The sequence below is a fragment of the Xyrauchen texanus genome, chromosome 22 (assembly GCF_025860055.1).
Source record: "Xyrauchen texanus isolate HMW12.3.18 chromosome 22, RBS_HiC_50CHRs, whole genome shotgun sequence".
NCBI classification, from domain to species: Eukaryota; Metazoa; Chordata; class Actinopteri; order Cypriniformes; family Catostomidae; genus Xyrauchen; species Xyrauchen texanus.
Genome location: NC_068297.1, coordinates 3,172,793 through 3,196,757, shown reverse-complemented (window position 1 = coordinate 3,196,757; position 23,965 = coordinate 3,172,793). Strand labels below are relative to the sequence as shown.

Genomic DNA, 23,965 nt, shown 5'->3' with positions numbered 1-23,965 from the left:
GATGTTCAATTACAGTCAAGGGTGTAGTTTCCGTGGGGGGTGGGGAGGAGGTAAAACCCCTCCAATAATCAAAACATGATGATTCTGATTGCCACAAGACAGGCTCCAAGAATCAGTGTAAAAACTACCGAAACAAGTGATGCAGATGGAGAACAACAGCATCCAGTTGTTGGATGTCATATCAAATCATAAATAGTTCATGATATCAACGTAACTAACCTCGCAGGGCTCCAGACTGCATCTCAAATGATTTGTGACAATAATCTAAAATCTAGTCACCATTAGCAACAGTGGTGTTGTGTACATTCATATGCAATTTCATCAGATATCATCTTATGAGTTTTTGTACATCTATAGAGTGCACCAATATGCCTAGCGCCACTTTTCACCCTTTGCTGCATGCAACAACAAACACAGACATACTGTATATACTGTATATATATTTAAGATGTGAGATCCAGCTTTCTACACTTAAGACAATTGAGGGAGACGCACACAACTAGTACAGAAGATGCAAACATTATTTGATGCTCAAAAAGGCAACACACTATATGTCTGCTACACTATGTAAAAATATGTTATGTAGATTCTGAAGGGCAGTACTATTTAACAAAAGACCTTTAATCGCTTATATTTGTATAAATTCTGAAAGGGATGCGAAAACTTAAGAGACAAAAGGGGAATGCAAACTTATGCACTCAGATATAATAGACACTATATATATATATATATATCTGCTTTGAGGATCAGTGTATCAGCAGTGTTGTTCTTCAGCTTTATATCTTGTTTCTAAATCGAGCAATTGTGTGATTTGGCAACTAAAAACAGCCATTTGGCTGATAAATGTTTCAGTTTAGAAGCCAATGGCTCCAAAGTATTTTTATTTTAGTCTGGGCCCTGCCACGGGCCATCACTTCATGTCATCTACAAAAGAATGTCATCGCAAATCTATAAAGTCGTCACTATGGAGCCACATGTTCTTTGCCAATTTACTGTAATATGCAAGCCATCAAATGATCTGCTAAAAACATGTGCCGATGCAAGTGAAAACACTGCAAACTGCAAATCAAGGAACCATGGAACACTTCCGTATTTAGGAATATGGTGGATACTGCTGAATTCAAGATAAACTGTTAAAGTATTTATATATAAATAAAATATATATATATACATGAAGAAAATGTGAGTGATGCTTGCCCATTCAAAACTCACAACCACAATGTTAGGGTGTTGTGGGTGTTGGCGTTGCTGTGCAATGTGGTCTGTTCTCACCCAAAAACCAAGTAAGAGTTTTGCAGAGTGGATTACTTCTGTTCTACCTTTATGTACTTTTTTTTTTTAGCTATTTTATGGACCTATAGAGCTGAAATATTCAAAAAATCTTTGTGTTCTGCAGAAGAAACGAATGCACATCTGGGATGGCATGAGTGTGCGTGAATGATGAGAGAATTTTCCTTTTTGGGTGAACTATCCCTTTAATACGCTTGACGTACAGATCAGAGAGTACAACTGGTTTAAGAGAATGCAGAGGCAGTATACAGCATTTTAGAGAAAAGGTGTGGGGACATACTAGTAAATGACAGGAAGTGGAGAAAGCACCCAAAGGTTTCAGTACTGAAGTGCACTTGTTCACAGATACTCACTGCATTTGACACCTCACTGATAAACAAAGTGTTGGAGTTGTCCGATATTTCAGAGTTCCTGGTTTGGCACTTGGCTACTTTGTCTGGTTGTGCGGTGTTGCTTATCAACCAGTCCCCCTAATGCATGGCATATAGGCATAAAAATTGGGCTCAAGATGAATTTGGACACTGAAGTCACACTTAAATTATGTAGGAATGTTATTACAATTGTTTTTAAATGTACAAATATCAAACCAAGTGGCATTTACTTTAAAGAAAGAAAGCTGAAGCACACTTTTCAAGCAGAAGGTTGACCTCATTTGTTAGGTTGACCACATGTTCGTAGAACTAATTAACTATACTTTGAGGGGTATTGACTTCATACATCCTCTACATAAATCACTGCATCACCAGTTCAACTCATTGAGCAAAATCGAACTTTTTTTTCTTTGCATATTCCACTTGCTTTGATATTTTGTTCTGCATTACAATTATATATTTAGACATTTTTAAGTGCGTTTTTAAGTCTCCAAATATTGTAGTATTACAGATGAGAAAACTGGTCTGTAACTCACCTGTCGTTTCTGAACAGGTGTAGTAATAGTTGTATTACCTCTTGAACCTAGACGCAAGCTCTTCTTACATGTGTAATAGTATTCAACACACTGAGAAACTGACTTCGTCTTGACCTAAAACCAAATCACAGTAGGCAAAACAAACGAATTAAAGTGTGTTATGCATTTATGGACGGATATGGTGAATGGTCTGCACTTATTAACCTTATCAATATTCAAAGTGCTTTACACAGTTGACTCATTCACCCATTCATACACCAATGGTGGCAGAGCTCCTATGCAAGGTGCTAGCCTGCCATTGGGAGCAACTTGGGGTTCAGTGTCTTGCCCAAGGACACTTCGGCATGTGGAGTCATGTGGGCCGGGAATCAAACCGCCAACCCTGTGATTAGTGGCTGACCCACTCTACCACCTGAGCCACAGCCGCCCAAATATGTATTTATTTAATATAAAACATAGGATTGTGTCATTATTGCAGAACTGCAACTACCATTTTCTGGACTAGATTGAAGTCTTTGTGATGAATTAAACGTGCTTTGTTCAGCTGCCGTTTTTCTTGAAGAGTCCACTTATCTGAGCCTAGAGAGAGAACAGGAAATATTGTAATGTGGTGCATTTTAATAGTTTATGTTCCTTTAATACTTGACTTATGATATCATACTTCCTCAGGAAGGCATACTTATAAATGAGGTCACTGTTTACAGTAAAAGTGAGACAAAATTAAATTGAATATTTTAGGTACACAATCTTTTGAATAGTTCCAGCCACACCTGCGTAATGATAGTCTGTTTTAACGCTGGATCTGTTTTTCCATAGTGTTGGCAAGAGAAGTCTTTCGAGGGTATTCTGGATGATAAAAGACATTTTATAAGAAAACATTTTATTCCCTGGAAGCAATTAAAAAATATTGAAATACACTGAAAAACAAATGACTGGTAAGATTTATTTCATTTTGATTTTGCATGTTTTTGCACATTGATTTTCTAAGTAAAATCCACTACATGACATAATATCGATAATGAAGTGCGTAAACAAGTCACGTCTACTTAACTTTTTGTAATACGATTTTTTTGAGTGAGTACATTTAACTTAAAAATGCAAGTTAATACTGTAAGTTTTCCTTACAAATCGGATGTAAGCTTCACATTTACACCTTTAAACCCTCCAAAAATTTGCCCCATTCAAGTGCCTCACTGTAACCTCCATTTTTGTTTTTTAACCTTTCCAATTTGGCCCATTTTGGATTTTAACTTCTTCAACTTTTTGGCCTGAAAATTCATAACATCCTCCACAGAGGTGATCTGCTCCTGACCATGTAATTTTTTCCAAATGTCATGTGTTTACAAAAGAGCCTATGTTGTACTTACAGGGTCAGTTTAATATAAATACTGATGAGAAAGCTGTAAAATGGCAAAACAGTTCATTATGTTATTCAGAAGTACACTCAAACTCAGAATTATACGCACACACGCATTAGATAACACACATGCAGAGCTATACGCATACACAAACATACATTCACACAATACATACATATTGTACATAAACACACACACACACACACACACACATGCGATAACACACACACAGAGCTACACACATACACAAACATACATGCACACAATTCATACATACTGTACACACACATGCACACACACACACACACACACACACACAGCTACACACATACACAAACATACATGCACACAATACATACATATTGTACATGCACAAACACATATTTGATAACACACACACAGAGCTACACACAAACATACATGCACACAATACATACATACTGTACACACACACACATGCATGCACGTACACACACGCACGCACACAGAGAGCTACACACATACACAAACATACATGCAAACAATTCATACATACTGCACACACACACACACACACACACACAGAGCTACACACATACACAAACATACATGCACACAATACATACATACTGTACACACACATGCACACACACACACACACACACAGAGCTACACACATACACAAACATACATGCACACAATACATACATACTGTACACACACATGCACACACACACACACAGAGCTACACACATACACAAACATACATGCACACAATACATACATACTGTACACACACATGCACGCACGCACACACACACACACACAGAGAGCTACACACATACACAAACATACATGCACACAATACATACATACTGTACACACACATGCACACACACACACACAGAGCTACACACATACACAAACATACATGCACACAATACATACATACTGTACACACACATGAACGCACGCACGCGCACACACACACAAACAAACATACATCAACCCTTTTTTATGTAGAAGCACAGACAATACAAATCACTCAGTATGGCCAGAAGATCATAAAACTGCATTTTAATTTGTAGGTTGATGATTTAGGATCAGTTGTTGGGGGGAAATGAATGTAATGAATCAAAGAGGGTCAGTTTGACCCTGTAAGTACAACAGTGGCAACGGATTGCTAAGACCAAGGAAGGGTTAAAAAAAAAGTCTTGAGTTGAAACTCATTTTTGTTGTAATCAATATTATACCACAAATGCTGTCGATTCAGCTGAACTTGTGTTGAACCCAGAATATTCCTTTAAATTTAGTCAAATTTAAATGAACATTTTATTAGTACACTTTACATTTTGACGTTTCCTTGGAAACACATTTTATCATGTACCACATGACAAACAGAAGCTACATATGAAGTCCATTAGATAACCTTGCACTACTGGCTAAAGTAGCAGACCTCACAAAACACAATGACAATCAACAGATTATTATTATTATTTCAAATATAATAATATATATGTCAAATATATTTATTTTATATACCATTGAAATGAACTCAAATCGGCTAATATATATGACAAGGTTTTATACTTATGGATTGAAACATGATGATGCTTAGATAAAAATGTTTACTTTTACGAAATAACATGTTTTAATTGAGCACAAATGAAAAATTTCGGTGTAGGCTACTCACCATAATATCTCCTCTGCATTCAAAAAGACAATGGAGGACATATTCAGTATTAATTCCCCCTCCTGGTAGAACACTAGAGCAAGCCATTTTCAAAAGATTGTCCACTGAAATGGGAATAACATAGACAGGCAGACAAATATAGTTTTTTTCCCACTTTGGTTTGCACAATAAAGAAATAAACCATTTTAAATGGATAGTTCCAACTCTAAATTCACATAGCCAATTGACACACACCTGTAACCATTAAAAATGCACCAAGTTACTATGTTGCTTGGCAATTATAAACAGTTTACATATAGTCTAATTAACTATATTACTGAGTGGAAAGATTTGACAATGGTCCTTTCTAAATTGTGCCAAAAAAAAACACCCATGGTACAATTACTATAACACACATTTGAACTCCTTTAGCACAAAAGTCGATGAAATTAAAGGCACTGATGTTACCTTTCCGCTGGTGGTCTGTGTTCTCCAGGTCTTCAGTGGGCATCCATAAAAGCACAGCATTATGGGTATCTTTCTCTGTAATGGACTGACTCCTCATTTCCGGGATGTTGGCTTGAAATTCTTTGCCAATATTTATCCGACTGCATTAACAGTGTAAATTGCAGTGACTGACCAGCAGATTATATACAGTGAATAACAGATGGCGTTTGTAACTAATGTTGTTGTTGTGATTATAAAACAGAACAAATACTTACGGTGTTACATGAATGTTTTTGTCTGCTGAAGTCACCGCACAGCCGTCCATATCACCTGTTAGTTATAAATGCATATGCTTATTAGTTATTGATGCATATGATGAGAAAAGCAAATGTGACGTGATACTCCTTCCAGACATCCCATTCATTTTCTCACTAACTTTTAAAGACAGTCCTACCATGAGCTTTGAGGTTGTTAATCGATAGTTCTGTTAAAGCCATCAGTCCGCATTATTTCAACGTTATTAAAAAATAGTTATAATTATGTTAAATAGTGGCATTCCTGAAAAACTCACTACCCATGATCCTGAAGAGAAATGATCCACCAATCACAACCCACCACTCCCATGACGCACTATGATCAAATCGCTCTCCTTACACTCTCAAACTTAAATATTTGTGTATTTATCTGAATATTTGCAATGAAATCCAAATGTATTGTTGTGATTCACTTCTGCGCTGGTTGACTTGGTTCATGGCTTAGAACTCTTTTATGAATGATTTTATGAAATCCCTACGGAGAAATTAAATTCTAAATATACTTCCAGAAACAAGATGGCCGAAAAAGTGGGCGGGCACAGTTGCCAGTGGCGGATTTAGGCATGGTCGACATGAGCAGTCACCCAGGGTGGCATCTTCTCATCACATACACCCCCCAACCCAACCCCCAGGTCAACAACTTTGGGGCGCTCTCATTTAGAATCACTTACACCCCCTCCCCCCCAGGTCAACAAATTTGGGGCGCTCTCATTTAGAATCACATACACCCCCTCCCCCCCAGGTCAACAAATTTGGGGCACTCTCATTTAGAATCACATACACCCCCCCACCCCACCCCGAGGCCAACAACTTTGGGGCGCTCTCATTTAGAATCAATGAGCTTGTTGTGCCACAGCAGTGGAGCACTACATAATGAATGATCACCCAAAACGCATCTGTACAGTCGGGGGTGAATGGTCGTGCAGTTGATGCACCCAGTCTGCGATCAGTCCTATTATGTGCGCACCAGCACAAAAACAAGACTTTGAGTTGTAGAGTGCCAACTGCAAGTCTTGTAGTGTACACTTGACTTAAAGTGTTCAGAGAGGTTTTAGTGCATTCCTATTTGGTTGCTAGGGTATTGTAGGTCGTTGCTTAAAAATAGCCAACCCCTAAGTCTTCTACTGGTCCCTACTGTATATTTTTTGTCCATTTATCATCCATCAGGAAAACATTGCATGATATAGACCCAATGAATGAAATCGAAAAAATTAACACTTACTAGCTGGAGAGTGGTGCGCATTTATGGCAGACACTGCCCTCCCAATGTTGCCCCTTCCATTGACCGCTGTGAAGAGGCCTGACCCGGGGCGTATGGGGCTGAGCATGGGTGGAGGGGTGTAGGGCACATCATCTCCCATACTGCTTGCTGACCGCAGCTGACTCCGGAAGAGCACAGCTCCTCTGGACTCCTGACCGCCGCTGAGTGGAGGAATCATTAAAGGAACCAGACAGTGATGGTACCTTTTCTTTTCCTGCTTTGGTACACATTTTCTATCCAACACTGATCTCTTTATCTAGAATGGAGTTGTGAGAAAATTTAGCTATCGACGTAGAACCAATCTGAAAACATATCCGTCGCAAATCAAATTGAAATTTGAGGGGCGGACATTTACATTCTTCTTGGATTTTATCAGACAAAAATGTTTTGACTTAACTCCAATTTTGAATTCAGGGGGTCTTTAAGGATTTCAAACAATGCAATGCAATGCAAAAAACCTATTAGATTTATATAACTTAAATCAAGTTTTGTCCTCAGATGTTGCAAACCATATACATTAAGTGATGTTTCAAGATCTCATCATTGAAGCTGGTCTAATTTTCAAAACAGTGGATAAAAATGCCTATACAAATGTCAAAAACTCACACAGGAAGGTTGGTTTTGCACAGAAGCGAGGGGTGGCTGTGCACAAGGCTTAGATAAAGCATTTGGGTCATCTTTCTGGTGACGCTGCGGACTGAGAGTAAGTTTGGAGTTGACTAGGCAATCCTTTACCGGAACAGACACCGGTAAGATGATGGGGTTGATTTGAGAAACCTCACTAGACAGATGAATCTGTCCATTTCTCTGCTAAAAGAAACGTTAAAAATTAGTATACTTAAGACAACAGTTTTCCAGTAAAGGGATAGTTCACCCAAAGATGAAAATCCCTGAAACTTTTTGATGTCTTGACGCTTTTATTGTACTTTTATGGTGTTTTTTTGTTCTTTGAAGAGTTTGACAACCTCTGGTCACTATGTTCTTGTTTTATTATAAATAGTAAGAGTAGTGTGAGGATGTTGCCTAGCATCTCCTTTTGTGATCCCATGAGAGTAAATCTTGACTGAATGTTCCTTTTTTGGGTGTACTATCCCTTTAAGATGAAATCTTGTGGCTCTTACCATTTTGGGAGATGACTGATGTGTTCTGCATCCTCTGTGGGAGCGCATGTGGCCGTTCAGGGCTGGAAGACTCTTGAATTCCCTCTGACAGACGGTGCAAGTCATCTTAGTGCGTGATCTCTCCCCACTCATCAGCACAGTTTCGGCCCTAAAACAAAAACACGAGCACCGATGGTGCGAGGACAATATTGTTCTTCTAGGAGTTTTATTTAATAATTTTTCCCCAAATGAATTACATTTGTTAGGGCCTAAACATACTCGAAAACTCATGAAATTTTGCACACGCATCAGAAGTGGTGAGAATTTACATCTGATATGTGTTTCAGAATTAGGTGTGGCAAAATGGCTCAATAGCGCCACCTACAAACATTCAACAATGTGCATTTTACGCTACGTTTCACCTACATATATGACAATCCGTACACATGTGTAACATGCCAATACCTACAAAAAAGTGTCTTGGACCCAGGCCCTAAACTCAACAGGAAGTCAACCATTTAAATATTTCTCTTAAATTTTTGCTCAGTTTTTGCCATTTCCAGGCCTCGTACTTTAACAAACTCCTCCTAGAGATTTCATCAGATCTTCTTCATATTTGGTTATTCTAATCTAACGGCCTTGTCGATGCTAAATTGCAAAGCTTTTGAGTTTTCACTGCACGGCGTGACCGTGGCCATCTGACGAAGTTAGATGTATCACCATGAAAGAGGAAGTTGTTATAACTCAAACATTCAATGTCCAATCTGCCCCAAACTTCACATGTTTGATAATAGTCCCGGCCTGAATACATCTACATGCCAATATTCAGTTATAGTCATAACACCTCCTACTGGCAACAGGAAATTACATGTTTTACACTGTGATACACTCTTAACAACATTTAAGGGCAAGAAAAAGCTCAAATAAATTGGAGGGACATTCCCCTGGCATATCAGCCCCAACGTGCACCATGGTGCATCATCGCTGCTTGCAGCTTTAATTATTGTTATTTTTTATTTGCTTATTTGTATATACAAATTAATGGAAAATGTAGAAGTTTACATGTAAATAAGATCATAATAGCATAAAATCCCAAAAGAAATGCATACTTTTGAAATGCATACTTTTATTGTTCTTACTCAAGAGAAGAAAAAACATTATAATTAACATCACTCTCCGTTCTGGTCAAAACTGACCACGAAAAAGTAGGTGCCATTATTCAATAACATAGGAGGGTTAAAAACGAGTTAAGCATCAACTACTCAAATAGGTAGCAGTATATGATTCATTCTGATTGTCAAACCTGTAATGGGGTGAAATGCCTTCAGCATGAATATCAGGTGAAGTTGTCTGCAAGGACAAAATAAATTACTAAGAAGCCCAAAGTGCATAACCAGATAGTTAATAATAAAGTATTAAAGTAAAAAGCACGGTACCTGTGGCCAGTGAGGTGTATGCAAGGTTAGATGAGTAAAAATATCTCCCCTTATAGTCGTCAGTGGAACGCCTTTACTGCCCCCTGAATGCTTGCTCTGATAATGTGGACTACAAAGATCTTCATTCCTGCTGGGGAACTTTAAACCAGACTGGCCATCTTCTTGGGGACTAGAATACACTGGTGTGTTGGGTGCAGAGGAGTGTTTGTCAAACGACGCCAAAAGACCATCATCAAACATGCTTCTTTGCTTTAGAGAAATTGATTGGACGAGTTCCTGAGGCTGCTGGTGTTGGTAAGGACCGTTTTCATGGGAAATTACACAACTGTGTTGCAGGTCCTGATAATCTGGAGATATAAGGTTCAAACTGTGACTACCTTGCAAAGTCTGCTGCTCTGGTGTCTTATAGTCTTGGTTGTGGCCATAAGTTGGTGATTGAGAAGAATCATGGCCCTCCTGAGAGTTTAGATGAGTTTTACATGCAAACGTTCCTCTGTGTTGCAAATGAAGCTGTTCTTGTTGATGCAAGGCCATTGGATATGACATTAGTTGACTTTGATGGACTTGATAGCCGTGCTGATGATGCCAAGGGCTTTGTGGCTTATGGAGACCCCTGTTGACCTCCTCCAAGTTGGTTGCTTTTGGTTTGTGTTGCTGGTACGCATAATTAAACTGCTGGTGGTTTTGGTAAAGACCATGCATTGGACTGTCTGGTGGATGAAACCCTGACTGATCACATATTGATTGTGTTTGAGCTTGAATGGCCATTGGATTAAAAATAGGAGACTCCAAGGGTTGTCTATCCATCCCATCTGAAAGGGTTTCACTTTGAGGTAACTGCAAAACCCCTGAAATGTGATTATTTTCTGAGTTATTTTCATCTGTCCTGTTACTATCACCAAAGAAAAGGTAAAGGTTCTTAGTCGGAAAGGCCTTTGAGAACGAATCCAACCTTTGAGGATATTGAGCATTGTCATTGTATTTGGAAGTAAATGTAGAGTTATAAGGATAGATTCGAGAGGAACCAGAGGTCTCAGACAGTTCGTCCTGAGAACAGGAACCCCATGATGAGGGGCCAGGCCTTCCAAACTGATTATAATCCCAAGTCACAGCACTGTCTGGCATGTCAAGCACTGGAGAAAGTTCATTTCCTGGTGTGACCGGAGATGCTAATTGCTCGTGGTTGTGGTTGTGGTGTGGGGACATTGGAGATGACTGAATTGAGTTTATGTTAGGTGCACCATAGTGAGGCGTACCCAACAAATAGGTTCCGTTGGTATGGTTAGTGAACTGGTTTGTCTCATACATATTTTCAGTCATTTTTAAAAGATTAAAGTGCCACTATTCTTACTGTCTAAACTAATGGTTTGAGGGGATGCGATTTCATGGTGGTTTGAATGTCATGAAACGTTTTGGCAGACTCTGCAAGGTGCAACAAATGGTTGTCTTCACAGGTGCAGCTCTTTGTGAATTTCAATAATAGGTAATTCCTTAAAAACAAAAAGAGAAATGGAATAAATGTTTTTTCAGTTTCTACATTTGTAGAATTATTTTGTTTAAAATAAGACCGTCATTGTGTTTCCCAAAAGCATAGTGTGGCAGGGCGGAAGGCGGGGCTGGGTCGTGATCCTACACACCCGGTCCCGTATTAGGCTAATCAAGCCTCTGAGGTATAAAGGTCAACTGCAGAGGGTCGTGCGGGAGAAAGACAACATAAACACACACGACGGACATGTCCGTTAACGATCTCCCTCTCCCGCACGACCCTCTGCAGTCGACCTTTATACCTCAGAGGCTTGATTAGCCTAATACGGGACCAGGTGTGTAGGATCACGACTCGGCCTCGCCCTCCGCCCTGCCACACATAGTAAGTAAATAGTACATTAACATTTGGCAGACACTTTTATCCAAAGCGACTTACAGAGCCCTTATAACAGGGACAATCCTCCCGGAGCAACCTGGAGTTAAGTGCCTTGCTCAAGAACGCAATGGTGGTGGATGTGGGGCTCAAACCAGTGAACTTCTGATTACCAGATTACCAGTTATGTGCTTTAAACCACTACACTACCATCATCCGAGTACTGAGTACTGAACATAGAAAGAATCGGACATATCATCTTAGAATTATGGGACTTTTCCCAAAAGCACTGTAGCTTAAGAATAACTTGAAAATCGTCAAAGATCTACAAGTGCTCTTTTTTTAAGGTACGCCACACATACCTTTACATGGCAAAATTCAGCAGGCGAAATACAATAATTTCAGTGGGAATCTGAGCAGTTCGAAAGTTTCGTTTGATGGACCTCCGGTGGTGAAGGATTTCCCCTCATGGATTTCGCTTGGAGTTCAAGTTTGGTGAACTTTGACGAAATCGCATGTACACAACTACACTTAATATTCACAATGGACAAGGATATCTTTTTAGCGGTGAGTTTCTTTTTAACTTCAATCTCCCAGAGTATAAAATGCAACATAAAAAGAGTCTGCTTGGAAGTCATACATTTTTTTGGCCTATTTCACACATGCTCAATGTCAGCCTAGTCCATCTTCACCTGCAGAATTTCGCCCTTCAAAAGTATGTGTAACCGTGCCTTAAGTAGATTGTAGAAACCATTATACAAATCATCTGATAATTACAAACCGTTCTCAAAAGCACTGTAACTCAGAACATGAAAAACTTCAGCGATCTATAAGTGCTCTTTTTCAATCTTAAGTAGATCATAAAAACTATTATTTACACTTTAGGATTACGGGCCATTTCCTAAAAGCAATGTAACTTTAGTACATAAAAATCATTGTAGATTTAAACGTTGTTTTTTTTAAGCCTAAATTGATAGATTAATTTAGTCGCTCCTTCAAACAAAAAGGGATCTGACCTTATAGCAAACTAATAATATCTTATTTTTCCACCCACAGTAGGTACAGTAAATTCACACCATGACTCAATCTGAATCTAGAGTATGCATTTCAGACACCTTATCACTTCCTGTCACATGATCTGCCTTTGAACATACATTGGCAGTTTGATCTGTATCTAAGAGGTTTAAAAGAAAATGGCATAGAAACATATTGAACACAAGTTGCTACGGGAAACAGCTCCCTTGTGGGAGTTGAATAACTCTCATAGCAAAACTGTACAATTAAACACCTTGAAATTTCACTTAGTATGTTTCGTACTTTGCAACACGCTTTTCCTACCCCTAAAAGTCCTAGAATCCTTAGAATTTTAAGCAGTGCACAAATACATAAACGTATGTAAATACTTTGGCTTGCACAGGCTTTGAGAGAGGACAATATGTTTGTGTCTGTTGTTCAACTGTGAAAACAGATCATATGTTTAACTCTGAATCAGATTAACAGCATCTAAGTGTCAAAAGCTGTAGTGTGCTCTGTGGTTTAGAAAGTTTCCATCTTCACTTTATTTACTGAGTGTGTGAAATCCCCAGACACTGACCAGTTAGTGGAACAAGTTGACTGTTAGAACTTTTAAAATACACTTAAAAGTAGCAACGCATGTCTACAGACAAACAAAACTGAAACAAAAAATGGAACAAAAATAAATACAATTCTTTCTATAATTAGTTGCGAAACATGCCAACACTGAGACAAAACAGCAACAGGAGTATTTATCTACCTCTCTGCTGATTGGTGCAACACATTGAGATAAGTGTCACATTAAGATGGTTTTTGTATTAAAGGTTAATAGTTCACATAATTCATTTTAGACAGTTATTCTTACAGCAGTTCATGTAGTAATATATCTACCGATTATGTTATATTTTCTTTGATAATGTATTTTTTTATTCTTTACTTTAAGTCCTGTTAATACATCATTGTTTCAGTTCTATGCTTATATATATATGATGATGATAATGGTAAAATGAATCTATTAGATTTAAAATAATAATGTATGGGGCGGGCCTGGGTATCTTAGCGAGTATTGACGCTGACTAACACCTCTGGAGTCGCGAGTTCAAATCCAGGGTGTGCTGAGTGACTCCAGCCGGGTCTCCTAAGCAACCAAATTGGCCTGGTTGCTAGGGAGGGTAGAGTCACATGGGGTAACCTCCTCGTGGTGGTGATTAGTGGTTCTCACCCTCAATGGGGCGTGTGGTGAGTTGTGTGTGGATCGTGGAGAGTAGCATGAGCCTCTCCGCGGATGCACAACGAGTCACGTGATAAGATGCGCGGATTGACGGTCTCAGAAGTGGAGGCAACTGAGACTTGTCCTCACCACCCGGATTGAGGTGAGTAACCGCACCACCACGAGGACCTAGTAAATAGTGGGAATTGGGCATTCCAAATTGGGGAGAAAATGGAATAACATAAAAAATAAATAAATAATACTGTATGGAACTTGTTATTCCTAAATGGTCTTTCTTCTGACAAAATAAACATAACATAAAATGTACATTAACATAAATGGATAATATTAATAATAACATAACTCCATGTTATTATTGTAATTCAAAGTCAATTCGTTTTTCAAAGTTGCATGTGATTTACACTTTATCTGAAGAACATTCACCCTTACCTCTACATTAAAAATAACATAATCTAATTATGATCTTATTCAATTTATAAGATTCACTTTAGAGTAATTTGTGCATTCACATGTTTAAAATTAAAATGACAACTGTTATGTGCATGTTATTATTTCGGTATGGCCTGTTATTTGTTAAAACATCTCAACCTCATTATTGTTGAGTTTATTTTTCAGCTGCACCTCAACTTTAAGTTTCATTTACCAGTTAGCGGCAGCTTTGAACTTTATGCACTATTGAGGTAAACCCAGCTTACACTCACTTGTCACAATAATACAGTTAACTGTTAAAACTCTGTCATTATTTTTACTTATACTAATGTGGTTTGGTTTATAACATCAATGCCACAGCAAACATCCTGACTCTGTTCCATGTTTGACTAGAGCAGGGGTCGGCAACCTATGGCACACGTGCCAACATTGGCATTGGCATGGGGTAATCACTGGCACGCTAGTGATGGCGAGAGAGGAATAGATTATTTTATTTATCAAAATTCTGCACCTGCATTCCAGTTGATGTAATCCTTCCTCATGATCAGGCAGAGTGTTTTTATGAACTGAATGGGAGGCTAAACAAAAGTAAAAATGTGACAACACTGCAGTAACTCAACAGACTCGTGCAGTGCATGCAAGCCATTTGTGCATCAGAAGCCGGCAACGCAACACTTTCGGTTAATTGCATGAGTAAACGCGCCCGCTTTGCTTCGGTCAAACTGCGCCAAAATTCAGTGTCACCTAATGCAATAAGAAAAACACCTCTATTAATCCTTGAGATTTCCAACACACCCTCCTTAAACTATACCTACACTCAAAATTACATTAAATGATTAAAAGCAATACCCTTAAAAATCACCCTTATAGTGGGGTTCAAAAATCGGAGTCTATTCAAAATAGGATTTTTTTAGGATTTTGCAGGTGCGATTCACTGAAAAGGGCTAATAGTGATGCGCAAATGGCTTGCATGCACAGCGGGAGTCTCGTCACACTTTAATACCGTTTAGCCTCCCATTCATCTGATGAAAACACGCGGCGTGAGCATGAGGAAGGATTAGGCTACATCAAAGTGCAAATTGGAAATCAGGTATGAAAAACGTCATATAAATAAAATAGTCTTCTTCTCTCTCACTGTTGCATGCTAGTGATTAAATGATTACAGTGACATAATGTAAGATATATAAGTTTCCACACAATTCTGTGATCAGTCATCAAATAAGCCGCTGTGGCTTACATGGCGGCTGTGGCTCAGGTGGTAGAGCGGGTCGGCCACTAATCACAAGGTTGTTGGTTTGAATCCTGGCCCACATGACTCCACATGCTGAAGTGTCCTTGGGCAAGACACTGAACCCCAATTTGCTCCCAATGGCAGGCTAGCACCTTACATAGCAGCTCTACTGCCATTGGTGAGTGAATGGGTGAATGTGTCATGGTGTAAAGTGCTTTGAATACCGTTAAGGCTTAAAAAGGTGCTATATAAGTGCAGACCATTTACTTTCATTAAAGCACTTTAGATGCTCTGAAAATGCAGGATTGTGATTATATCATAATCATCAAGTTTTACACAAAAAAATGGGAAAAAATCGCATACATTTGCATGTTTTTGATGGGGGGGTTGTCGGCACCGTCATTGACCAGGATAATAAGAAATGGCACTCCGTGTCAAAAAGGATGCCGACCACTGGACTAGAGTAACTCAATGATTGAGTTTGTTTTAACTTCTTTTGACTGTACTTAAAAAGCAATCCCAGCATTCGATACAAATGGATGCAAGTATTTGTGAGACAGCATGCACTGACTGTGACCATTGTTATGGTCATTAAATGTTATCACAAAAGTACAGCATACTTAAATGTCAAGTTTAAGTTTACAGTATGTTAAATGTACATAAAAAGCCAATGTTCATCAATGTTTAGGTTTAGATGCAGTCTTTCGCCATTTTTCAAAGATGCATTCTTCTCCACTGCAAATCATGAAACCTCCTCAGCGATAGTGACAAATGATAGTTCTTACCTCTTTAGTTTCTCAATGTCCACAAGCCACTTTTTTAGTGACGGTCGCCTTCTCAAAATGACCTATGAAGAAGCGTTGAATCGCCAAATCAACAAACATAGACAATCGACACACAGCAGAGAAAAAGTCAATAACTTAAAAGCATTTGTGAAATGTGCAAAGGGAAGTCAGTTTAGTTTGCTGAGTAATAGATTCATCTTATGTCCTCTTATAGCAAAAGCGACGTCTGAAGGCGTGAGAGGGTTCAAGATAGTTCAGGAAATGTCATCTTTTTCTTTTAAGCCGTGACGCTTCCTGAACATCACCACAAGCTATTTTCTCGACCTGCTAATAAATGTTTCAAGCATTTTTTGGGGGGGCTTCATCTGTACACTGGAGAAACTATTGGTTTGACATATTTATGAAAAGGCCCTTGTTTCCCGGTCATGTGGAATAAACCTCTTGATATTCGTGACTCAGAAATGACTTTAGGATTCATTTGAGTACACTCACGTGTGTTCAAGGCGCAAGGAACATATTTCAAGCCTTTCACTTGATGGTTGCATCACTTGACATTTTAAAGTCATTAAATAATGTATTTTATTTATGTATATTTTTTAGAAGATTGCTCATTTTGATCACTTATTTGTCAGTGACCCTGTATATTTCCATGAAATGCATAACAGCTTATTTAATGTCTAACGTAAAACTTGTATATTCGTAATTGGCTATTATTTTTAATAGTTGTTATTCCAAGTAATAGATGAATTTGTGCTAGTTAGTTGATTAAGAGTTGATAAGCCTATTTATTTTGTTTTCATTCACAGTTAGTTGCACTTTAGGGCTGTGAATCTATATATGTTTTAATTATCATGGAACATATAGTGCATTCAAATGAACATTAAATTATAATCATAAATATAATTACTTTATAATTTGTCTCAAAGAACTTAGAAATTGCTTAGTCATCATTTATTTTGAAGGATTATTTTGGGTTCAACACAAGTTAAGCTCGATCAACAGCATTTGTGCAATGGATGTGAACGGGGTCAATCAGTAAACGTTTAAATACACACTTTTAAAATAATATAGCCACAAGACATAAACAATATGCACCTAAACGTGATTTTAGTGTGCTAAAGTTGCTTATTAACCTTTTCTGTGTAACGTTTTAGACAATTTTAGAACTTAAAATGTTGCCATGACGATGTAATGTCAACAAACCCTAAAATGACTGTAAAAATTGTGATTTAAACAACTTTAAAGCTCAAATAATACATTAATTTTAAGAGAAGAATTAATGTAAGTGCATTTATAAATTTATAAACTTCAATTTTTTTTCTTTAAACCCTCCCCCCAAAATTGGCCCCATTCACTTCCACTGTAAGTGACTCACGGTTACCTCAATTTGGGATTTTTTAAAGAAAAGGACAGACGAGTGGAAATACATTTTTATGGTAATCAAATCTATTCCTCAAATGTTGTCGATTGAGCTAAAGTTGTATTAAACACAGAAAATTAATGTAATTATTTTAATATGTAAATGTTCAAATGTTCCATTTTTTTTGTGGATAAAGTTAATGACACATTTTTACAGGTATAAATCGTCTATAAAAGTATGCCAAAAAAAAATCAATGGAAATGCTGTTATTTAAAGTTGAGCAAAACCTTCTGCCGTTTTCCAGTGGGCTTTTAAATAATTCGATCAAATGGGCAGATTCAATTAATATCAAACTTTCTTGGCAAGAGAAACTTAAGTGTACATTGCCAATGCGTTAGCTACTACACATACAGATATAAAACATATTGAATGCTGAAGTTTATAATTTCTAAACTATTATTTTCTCTGGTTGCCATTCAGTCTCTGTCTTGCACATGCTGGGACAGCTTCAACTGGTTCAGATGACAGTGAGTGTGCATTTTTTTGGGCGATGCAAAGACATCCGTATCTCTCCCACACCCGGTTCACCACTTGCGGGTGCAGTCTCCATTCTTCGTACAGTAAATTCGCTCCTGTGTTTATGCCTCGTGTGTAATGAATAAGTGTGCACTGCTCCACACATTCAGTTTCTGTGCTAGGATCATGGCTGTGGCCAACTATGAGGGTATCCTAAATTTTGTAGAGTGCATTTTGCAGGGGGAGAGCAGAGTAAAAGCAGGCCGGTCTCACTAATCTGACAAACCTGCTCTGCGCTTGCGGCGTGCTGTCCCGAGGTTAACACAGTGCGAGTCGCGTGCGTCCCCTTTGAATTTGACACAGAATTCTCTGTTATAAACCCGTCTGATATGAGACATTAAAGGCTCTGTGCTTAAGCTAAACAAGATTAAACAGCCCGTCATATTAAACTACATTGACGATGGGAACAGGAAACATTGTTCCATTCACAACGGTAATTACAGGCTTTCTATTCCACAAATCAGCACCCTTATAGAAATATACCTGACAGTTACTGTAGTAACATTAACTCTAGTAGTAACTATGGTATTTTGCCAGAAATAGTGTATATATTAGTAAGAAATGTTAATATTATTATCCTACAAAAATATGATGTATTGTATATTAAGGCATTAAAAGTCACTTTAATGGAGGATGTTTTTATTTTATGTGTTTAGGATATTACAAATTCCATAGATTATTTTTATTTATTTATTACAAATTAATTACATGCAATAATTGCATCTAATCATGGTGATCTTTTTTTTTTTTTATCTGTGATTAACACGATCTTACTAAAACCATAGTTAAACTCTGGATACTATGCATGAACAAGTGTAAAATGTCATAAAGGCAAATACAAAGCAGCATTTACAAAAAAAGCTTTAAAGTGTGGACACTCATGAATTAAGTATGAAGTTATGACTTTTTCTCCATTGTAAATATGTTCAGTTCTAATTAACTTTAATTGAAAAAGGCAAATTAAATGTAGCTACACTCAGTAACTCTTTGTTCTTGTCATCTTGGACTTACAGTGACACCTAGTGGTGTGGATGCAGCATCATTCAAAATCAATAGTTTTCTTACAGATGCCATTGTAGAAATTCATTATTCACAATCAGAGTGAAAGTGTCAAATAACAGGATGGTTACTTGATATTAAGCAAGTAGTATTCAGCTGGTCATGTGATTCTAAAATGGCAGCCCCCATGAGGTCGCCCCTGCCCCATGTAGAATAAAACAGCTTTTATAAGGTTACTGATATGACTGGAGTCGTCATCTCATGTGAGTGCTCATGATTTTATACATAAGTTTAAAAATTATAATTAATTTCTTCAGGAGGAAAACTTTTTTAAAGGGGCAAGAATAACTGAGTGCACCTTTAAATAATTAAGAGTCTGGCAAATGGAAAACAATTGATTGTATTGGATAATATTAATTATCTTTAGCATTTTCTGTGACAAAAAAATCAGTATTAATATTGATAACTGCATTATTATTGTTTTCTGTCCTTAAATATTTATATTTAATTTTGATGTATGGAATACGTTGCATTTGTAGGTGTAATTTTGGTAAAAGTCTTGACACCTCACCGTGGACCTCTCACTAATTTTCAAACCCTAGCTACGGTCCTGGCTAGCATGTGCTGCCGATTCGAGCGTGTACCTCCTGGAAATATATATACGCCAGGTTAAGGCTCAGGAAAGTGGGCCAAAATATTAGCAAAGTGACAAAAACTGATGCTGCATTAATTACATACATTTATGTCGCTATTAATCGCAGAAATTAACACATTACATTTCCCAGCCCCGACTGCACTTTATCATTTGCATTTAGCATTGATTTTTCCCAGCTGTCAGAAAAGCCCTCAAACTCATTTTAAGGTCATGACCCACCAGTTGAGAACCACAACATTGCAATGCATTGAATCAAGTGCATACATTTCTATCTTTTTAATGTAAGTAAATGTAAACGTTGCACGTTAACGTTCGGATATTTCTGTATTTTCAGCTTAGCCGCAATTCTCCGCTTGCACATTTTGAGAAGGTCAACAGTTCTGCTTGTGGTGAAAACATACTGGCACAGATTTGCTGCCATCGGCAGTTTCATTGTAAATAATGATAAAATACAAAAAGATCAAGTGTTTCAATTTCTACCAATGTTGAGTGGTTTTGTGACTATTATTGAATTAGCTATATACCTTTGAAGCACAATCAAACAAAGTATATATGACTCAATTTTGGGATGCTTTCTTACTTGTGTTGACGTTCAGTGAGTAGAAATCATGCATCACCCTTAATCTCCATAGCAGGAAAGCTAAAGAGAAAAACACATATCACATATTTACATTTATGCATTTGGCAGACGCTTTTACCCAAAGCGACTTACAGTGCACTTATTACAGGGGCAATCCCCCCGGAGCAACCTGGAGTTAAGTGCCTTACTCAAGGACACAATGGAGGTGGCAGTGGGGATCAAACCAGCAACCTTCTGATTACCAGTTATGTGCTTTAGCCCACTACGCCACCACCACTCCATATGATTAAACAATCAAATACACTCAAACCATTAAAGGATTGTTCACCCGAAAATGTACAAATTCTGTCACCAGTAAATCCCTCATGTTACTCCAGACCTTCATGACTTCAAATCGTCTTTCCTACATAAAACACAAAAGATGTGAAGCAGTATGTCAGTCTCAGTCACCATTCACAGTCATTGTATGAAATGAAAATGCAATTCCGATAAAAGTGCGTTATTTAGGGGTATATGTGTATTGTGATGACGTTAATCATGTAATATCAAACCTTTTGGCACAAAAAGTCCACAATACGCCTAATTTAAAAGTAAAACATATCCAAAGTTGAACTTTTCACTTATGAAATGATGTAACACTTGTACTTGGTTGTGCAATGTTGTGGGAAATACAGAAAGACAACCAAACAACTTCATCATTTTATCTGATCATAGTTGCACCTGTTACTGTAACTGAAACATATTGTTGTCATCAGCAATTCAGCAATGCCAACCGCTGCAAAACAAATATACAGGCTATTCGATAATAATGAAGCAGTGCATTATTTGTATAATCTTTCCTCTTTACAGTGGATTCTATACTGATAGTGTAATAATACGCCACATTATAAAAGTATTAAAACACTAAGCAAGGGTGAGAGAGATTTATATCAACATGTGATCACTGAGAGTATATTTAATAAAATGTTGTGGTAATGATTCCCATCAGAAGTTCCATTTACACTTGCAAACATGATTAAATACAGTCTTTAAAAAAACTTTTGAGACCATTGAGGTTTAATAATATTACAAGACTGCTGTGAATTAATGTCATGCCCTCAAACAAATATATACATACCTTTATAGAAAGTGAAACATGACTTCATGAAGCACTGAATCCATCGTCTTTCCTCTGAAGGATGCAGTTACAGTAAACCTCATCCGCTGATCACATGACCCGTACACTGCCATCAGATCCCACAACTTCTTTTGGTTTGCTCTTGAGAGTTCATTACTTTAAATCCATGACATGAAAGCTGTAAAGCAGTGATATCATGGACAGGTCTGCAGGCTGCTTACAGTAGTGCTGTAAATAAACACACTTCCGCATCAACAACATCCTCTAAACACAGTTACACTAAGACTCACTCACTCACTTTTTATCTAATTATAACACTCAAACCAAACTAGTTCTGCTCTTCAGTTCTTTAGGCTGCTTCTACATAACTGTGGTTCAACGTATGTTAGAATCATAGTCAACATTTTGAGTTTTTATTATTAAAATGTAAATGTTTCACTAGGGTGATTCAATGTTGCCAGCATTGTCTGTGTTGTTGTTTGATCCAAACATGTTGTTATCATTTGCATAAATATAACAATAAGTTTAATTGTTAATAATCATAAATAGCTACTACCACTAATTATATAATAATCATATCTATTTTATTATTAGTTATACTAAAATAAACAATGTAATAATAATAAACCATAAAAAAAAAGAAAATCGAAATTTAATAAATAATACATTACTATTATTACACTATACAGAATTTTCAAATGTATTATAAATAACAATATTTATTATAATATATTCATATAAATAATATATACAAATGTTAAAATGTTTATGTTAAATAATAATAAATTATTAGTAAACTATACATTATATGAAATTATTATTATTATGATACACTTTTGTTTATAATAAATTACAAAAAATAATGTAATGTAATAAACAATTAAAATATAAATTAATAAATAAATACGTAATTATTATTTTGATCATTATTATTATATTAAATAAGTAATAATACAAATGTATTATAATGTGTTTGGTTGTGTATAAATAATACATAATTTAATCATATTAATATTTTAATAATAATAATAATAGCTAATAAAATAAAAATGACAATAAAAATACAATATTAATATTAAATTAAATTATTATTAAATTAAAATAAATAATAATAATAATTATTAATAATAATAATGCAAAGCAGAAGACAGAATCAAGTGTAGTGACCTGATTAGTTACAGACAGTACTAATATACATTTATTATTATGATAATTATTATTACTATAAACAATGCAAAGCAAAAAGACAGAATCGTGTACAGTGGACTGATTAGTTATAGTCAATAAAAAGAAACAAAACTAAAAATAAAAAATGACTTTGGTCATGCATATTAATTTTCTCAATTGACATCCAGTATTTCATGAAGCATTCACACAAGACTCTCTTAAAAGCATGAGGGTGTGTGTTCTCTCAACAGCAGCTCTGCTGAACTGACATGAAGTTTAAGGAAGTCAGAGGTAAACGTGGGGTGTGTCCAAAACACTCACATTGAAGTAAAGCTCAGCTCTCACTCTCTTAGTTTGGATTGATATGAATTAAACAAACACCGGATGAGAGAGAGAGAGAGAGAGAGAGAGAGAGAGAGAGAGAGAGAGAGAGAGAGAGAAGGTTGGATTAAACAGCAGCTCTTGTTCAGGTCTGTTACACATTTTAATTATCTTATTTAAATGAGAGACTCGAACAGATTTAAACCTTAATGTCACAGTGTACCGTTAAGAAGGAAGTTCAATATGAGCTGATGTTACAAACATCATTAAATATTTCCATTCTGGGAAAGTGTGGCAACATTGTAGCCACCAGGTGAATTTTGTTGGATGTTTATCAGTTGTAGTAACTTATTCAAAAATATCACTTTTCCTAGCCAGTGATGTGTGTATCATATTGATGTTGTTGGATATAAGTTGTCATTAATGATTACTGAATATTGAATGGATGAGGTTACATTAAGCCAGATGACAATATATTTGTATTTTCTTTCTTAAAAGGCAGTTTCTAAAACAGCTGTACAGATCTGAACATCTTAGGTTAGACATCCTTATGCATGATTAATACAAATCATTTGACAAGATGTTATATTGTAAAAGGCAAAAATCTAATTGCCATGTCTTCTCTTTGTGTTAAAGTAGTCCTGTAATAAAAATCCTGTAATAAAAATATCCAAAACTGTGGTAGAAACCGGCGAGTGAAGCTTACCCGTGCTCAATTTCACTTACTAGTTTCTTAGTTTAAGATAGAGAGGCCTTTTGCTTCTTTCCAGTAAATCTTGACAACATTTACAGTTATATGGTCATCATTTTGACCTGTTACGTTGTTTGTACTCTGACTCAGGGATTATAGTAATGCAGGTGTAAATGCACTCACACAT

At 36.8% G+C, this 23,965-nt stretch overlaps 1 protein-coding gene across 2 annotated transcripts in view; it reads right to left on the bottom strand.

Annotated features, from left to right (window-relative positions):
• LOC127662926 (transcriptional-regulating factor 1-like) overlaps nucleotides 1–16,496 on the bottom strand; it is a 52,690-nt gene extending 36,194 nt beyond the window's left edge. For both annotated transcript variants that reach the window (XM_052154329.1, XM_052154328.1), the window contains exons 1-13: nucleotides 16,313–16,496; nucleotides 9,765–11,254; nucleotides 9,632–9,678; nucleotides 8,350–8,497; nucleotides 7,835–8,038; nucleotides 7,190–7,484; nucleotides 5,929–5,983; nucleotides 5,675–5,814; nucleotides 5,228–5,331; nucleotides 2,968–3,043; nucleotides 2,688–2,776; nucleotides 2,198–2,311; nucleotides 1,644–1,760 (exon numbers count right to left, since the gene is read on the bottom strand). In XM_052154329.1, coding sequence (XP_052010289.1) covers nucleotides 1,644–1,760; nucleotides 2,198–2,311; nucleotides 2,688–2,776; nucleotides 2,968–3,043; nucleotides 5,228–5,331; nucleotides 5,675–5,814; nucleotides 5,929–5,983; nucleotides 7,190–7,484; nucleotides 7,835–8,038; nucleotides 8,350–8,497; nucleotides 9,632–9,678; nucleotides 9,765–11,084 — 2,709 coding nt within the window. In that variant the 5' untranslated portion in view covers nucleotides 11,085–11,254; nucleotides 16,313–16,496. The remainder of the gene's footprint in view (nucleotides 1–1,643; nucleotides 1,761–2,197; nucleotides 2,312–2,687; nucleotides 2,777–2,967; nucleotides 3,044–5,227; nucleotides 5,332–5,674; nucleotides 5,815–5,928; nucleotides 5,984–7,189; nucleotides 7,485–7,834; nucleotides 8,039–8,349; nucleotides 8,498–9,631; nucleotides 9,679–9,764; nucleotides 11,255–16,312) is intronic.
• Between the last annotated feature and the right edge of the window lie 7,469 nt (nucleotides 16,497–23,965).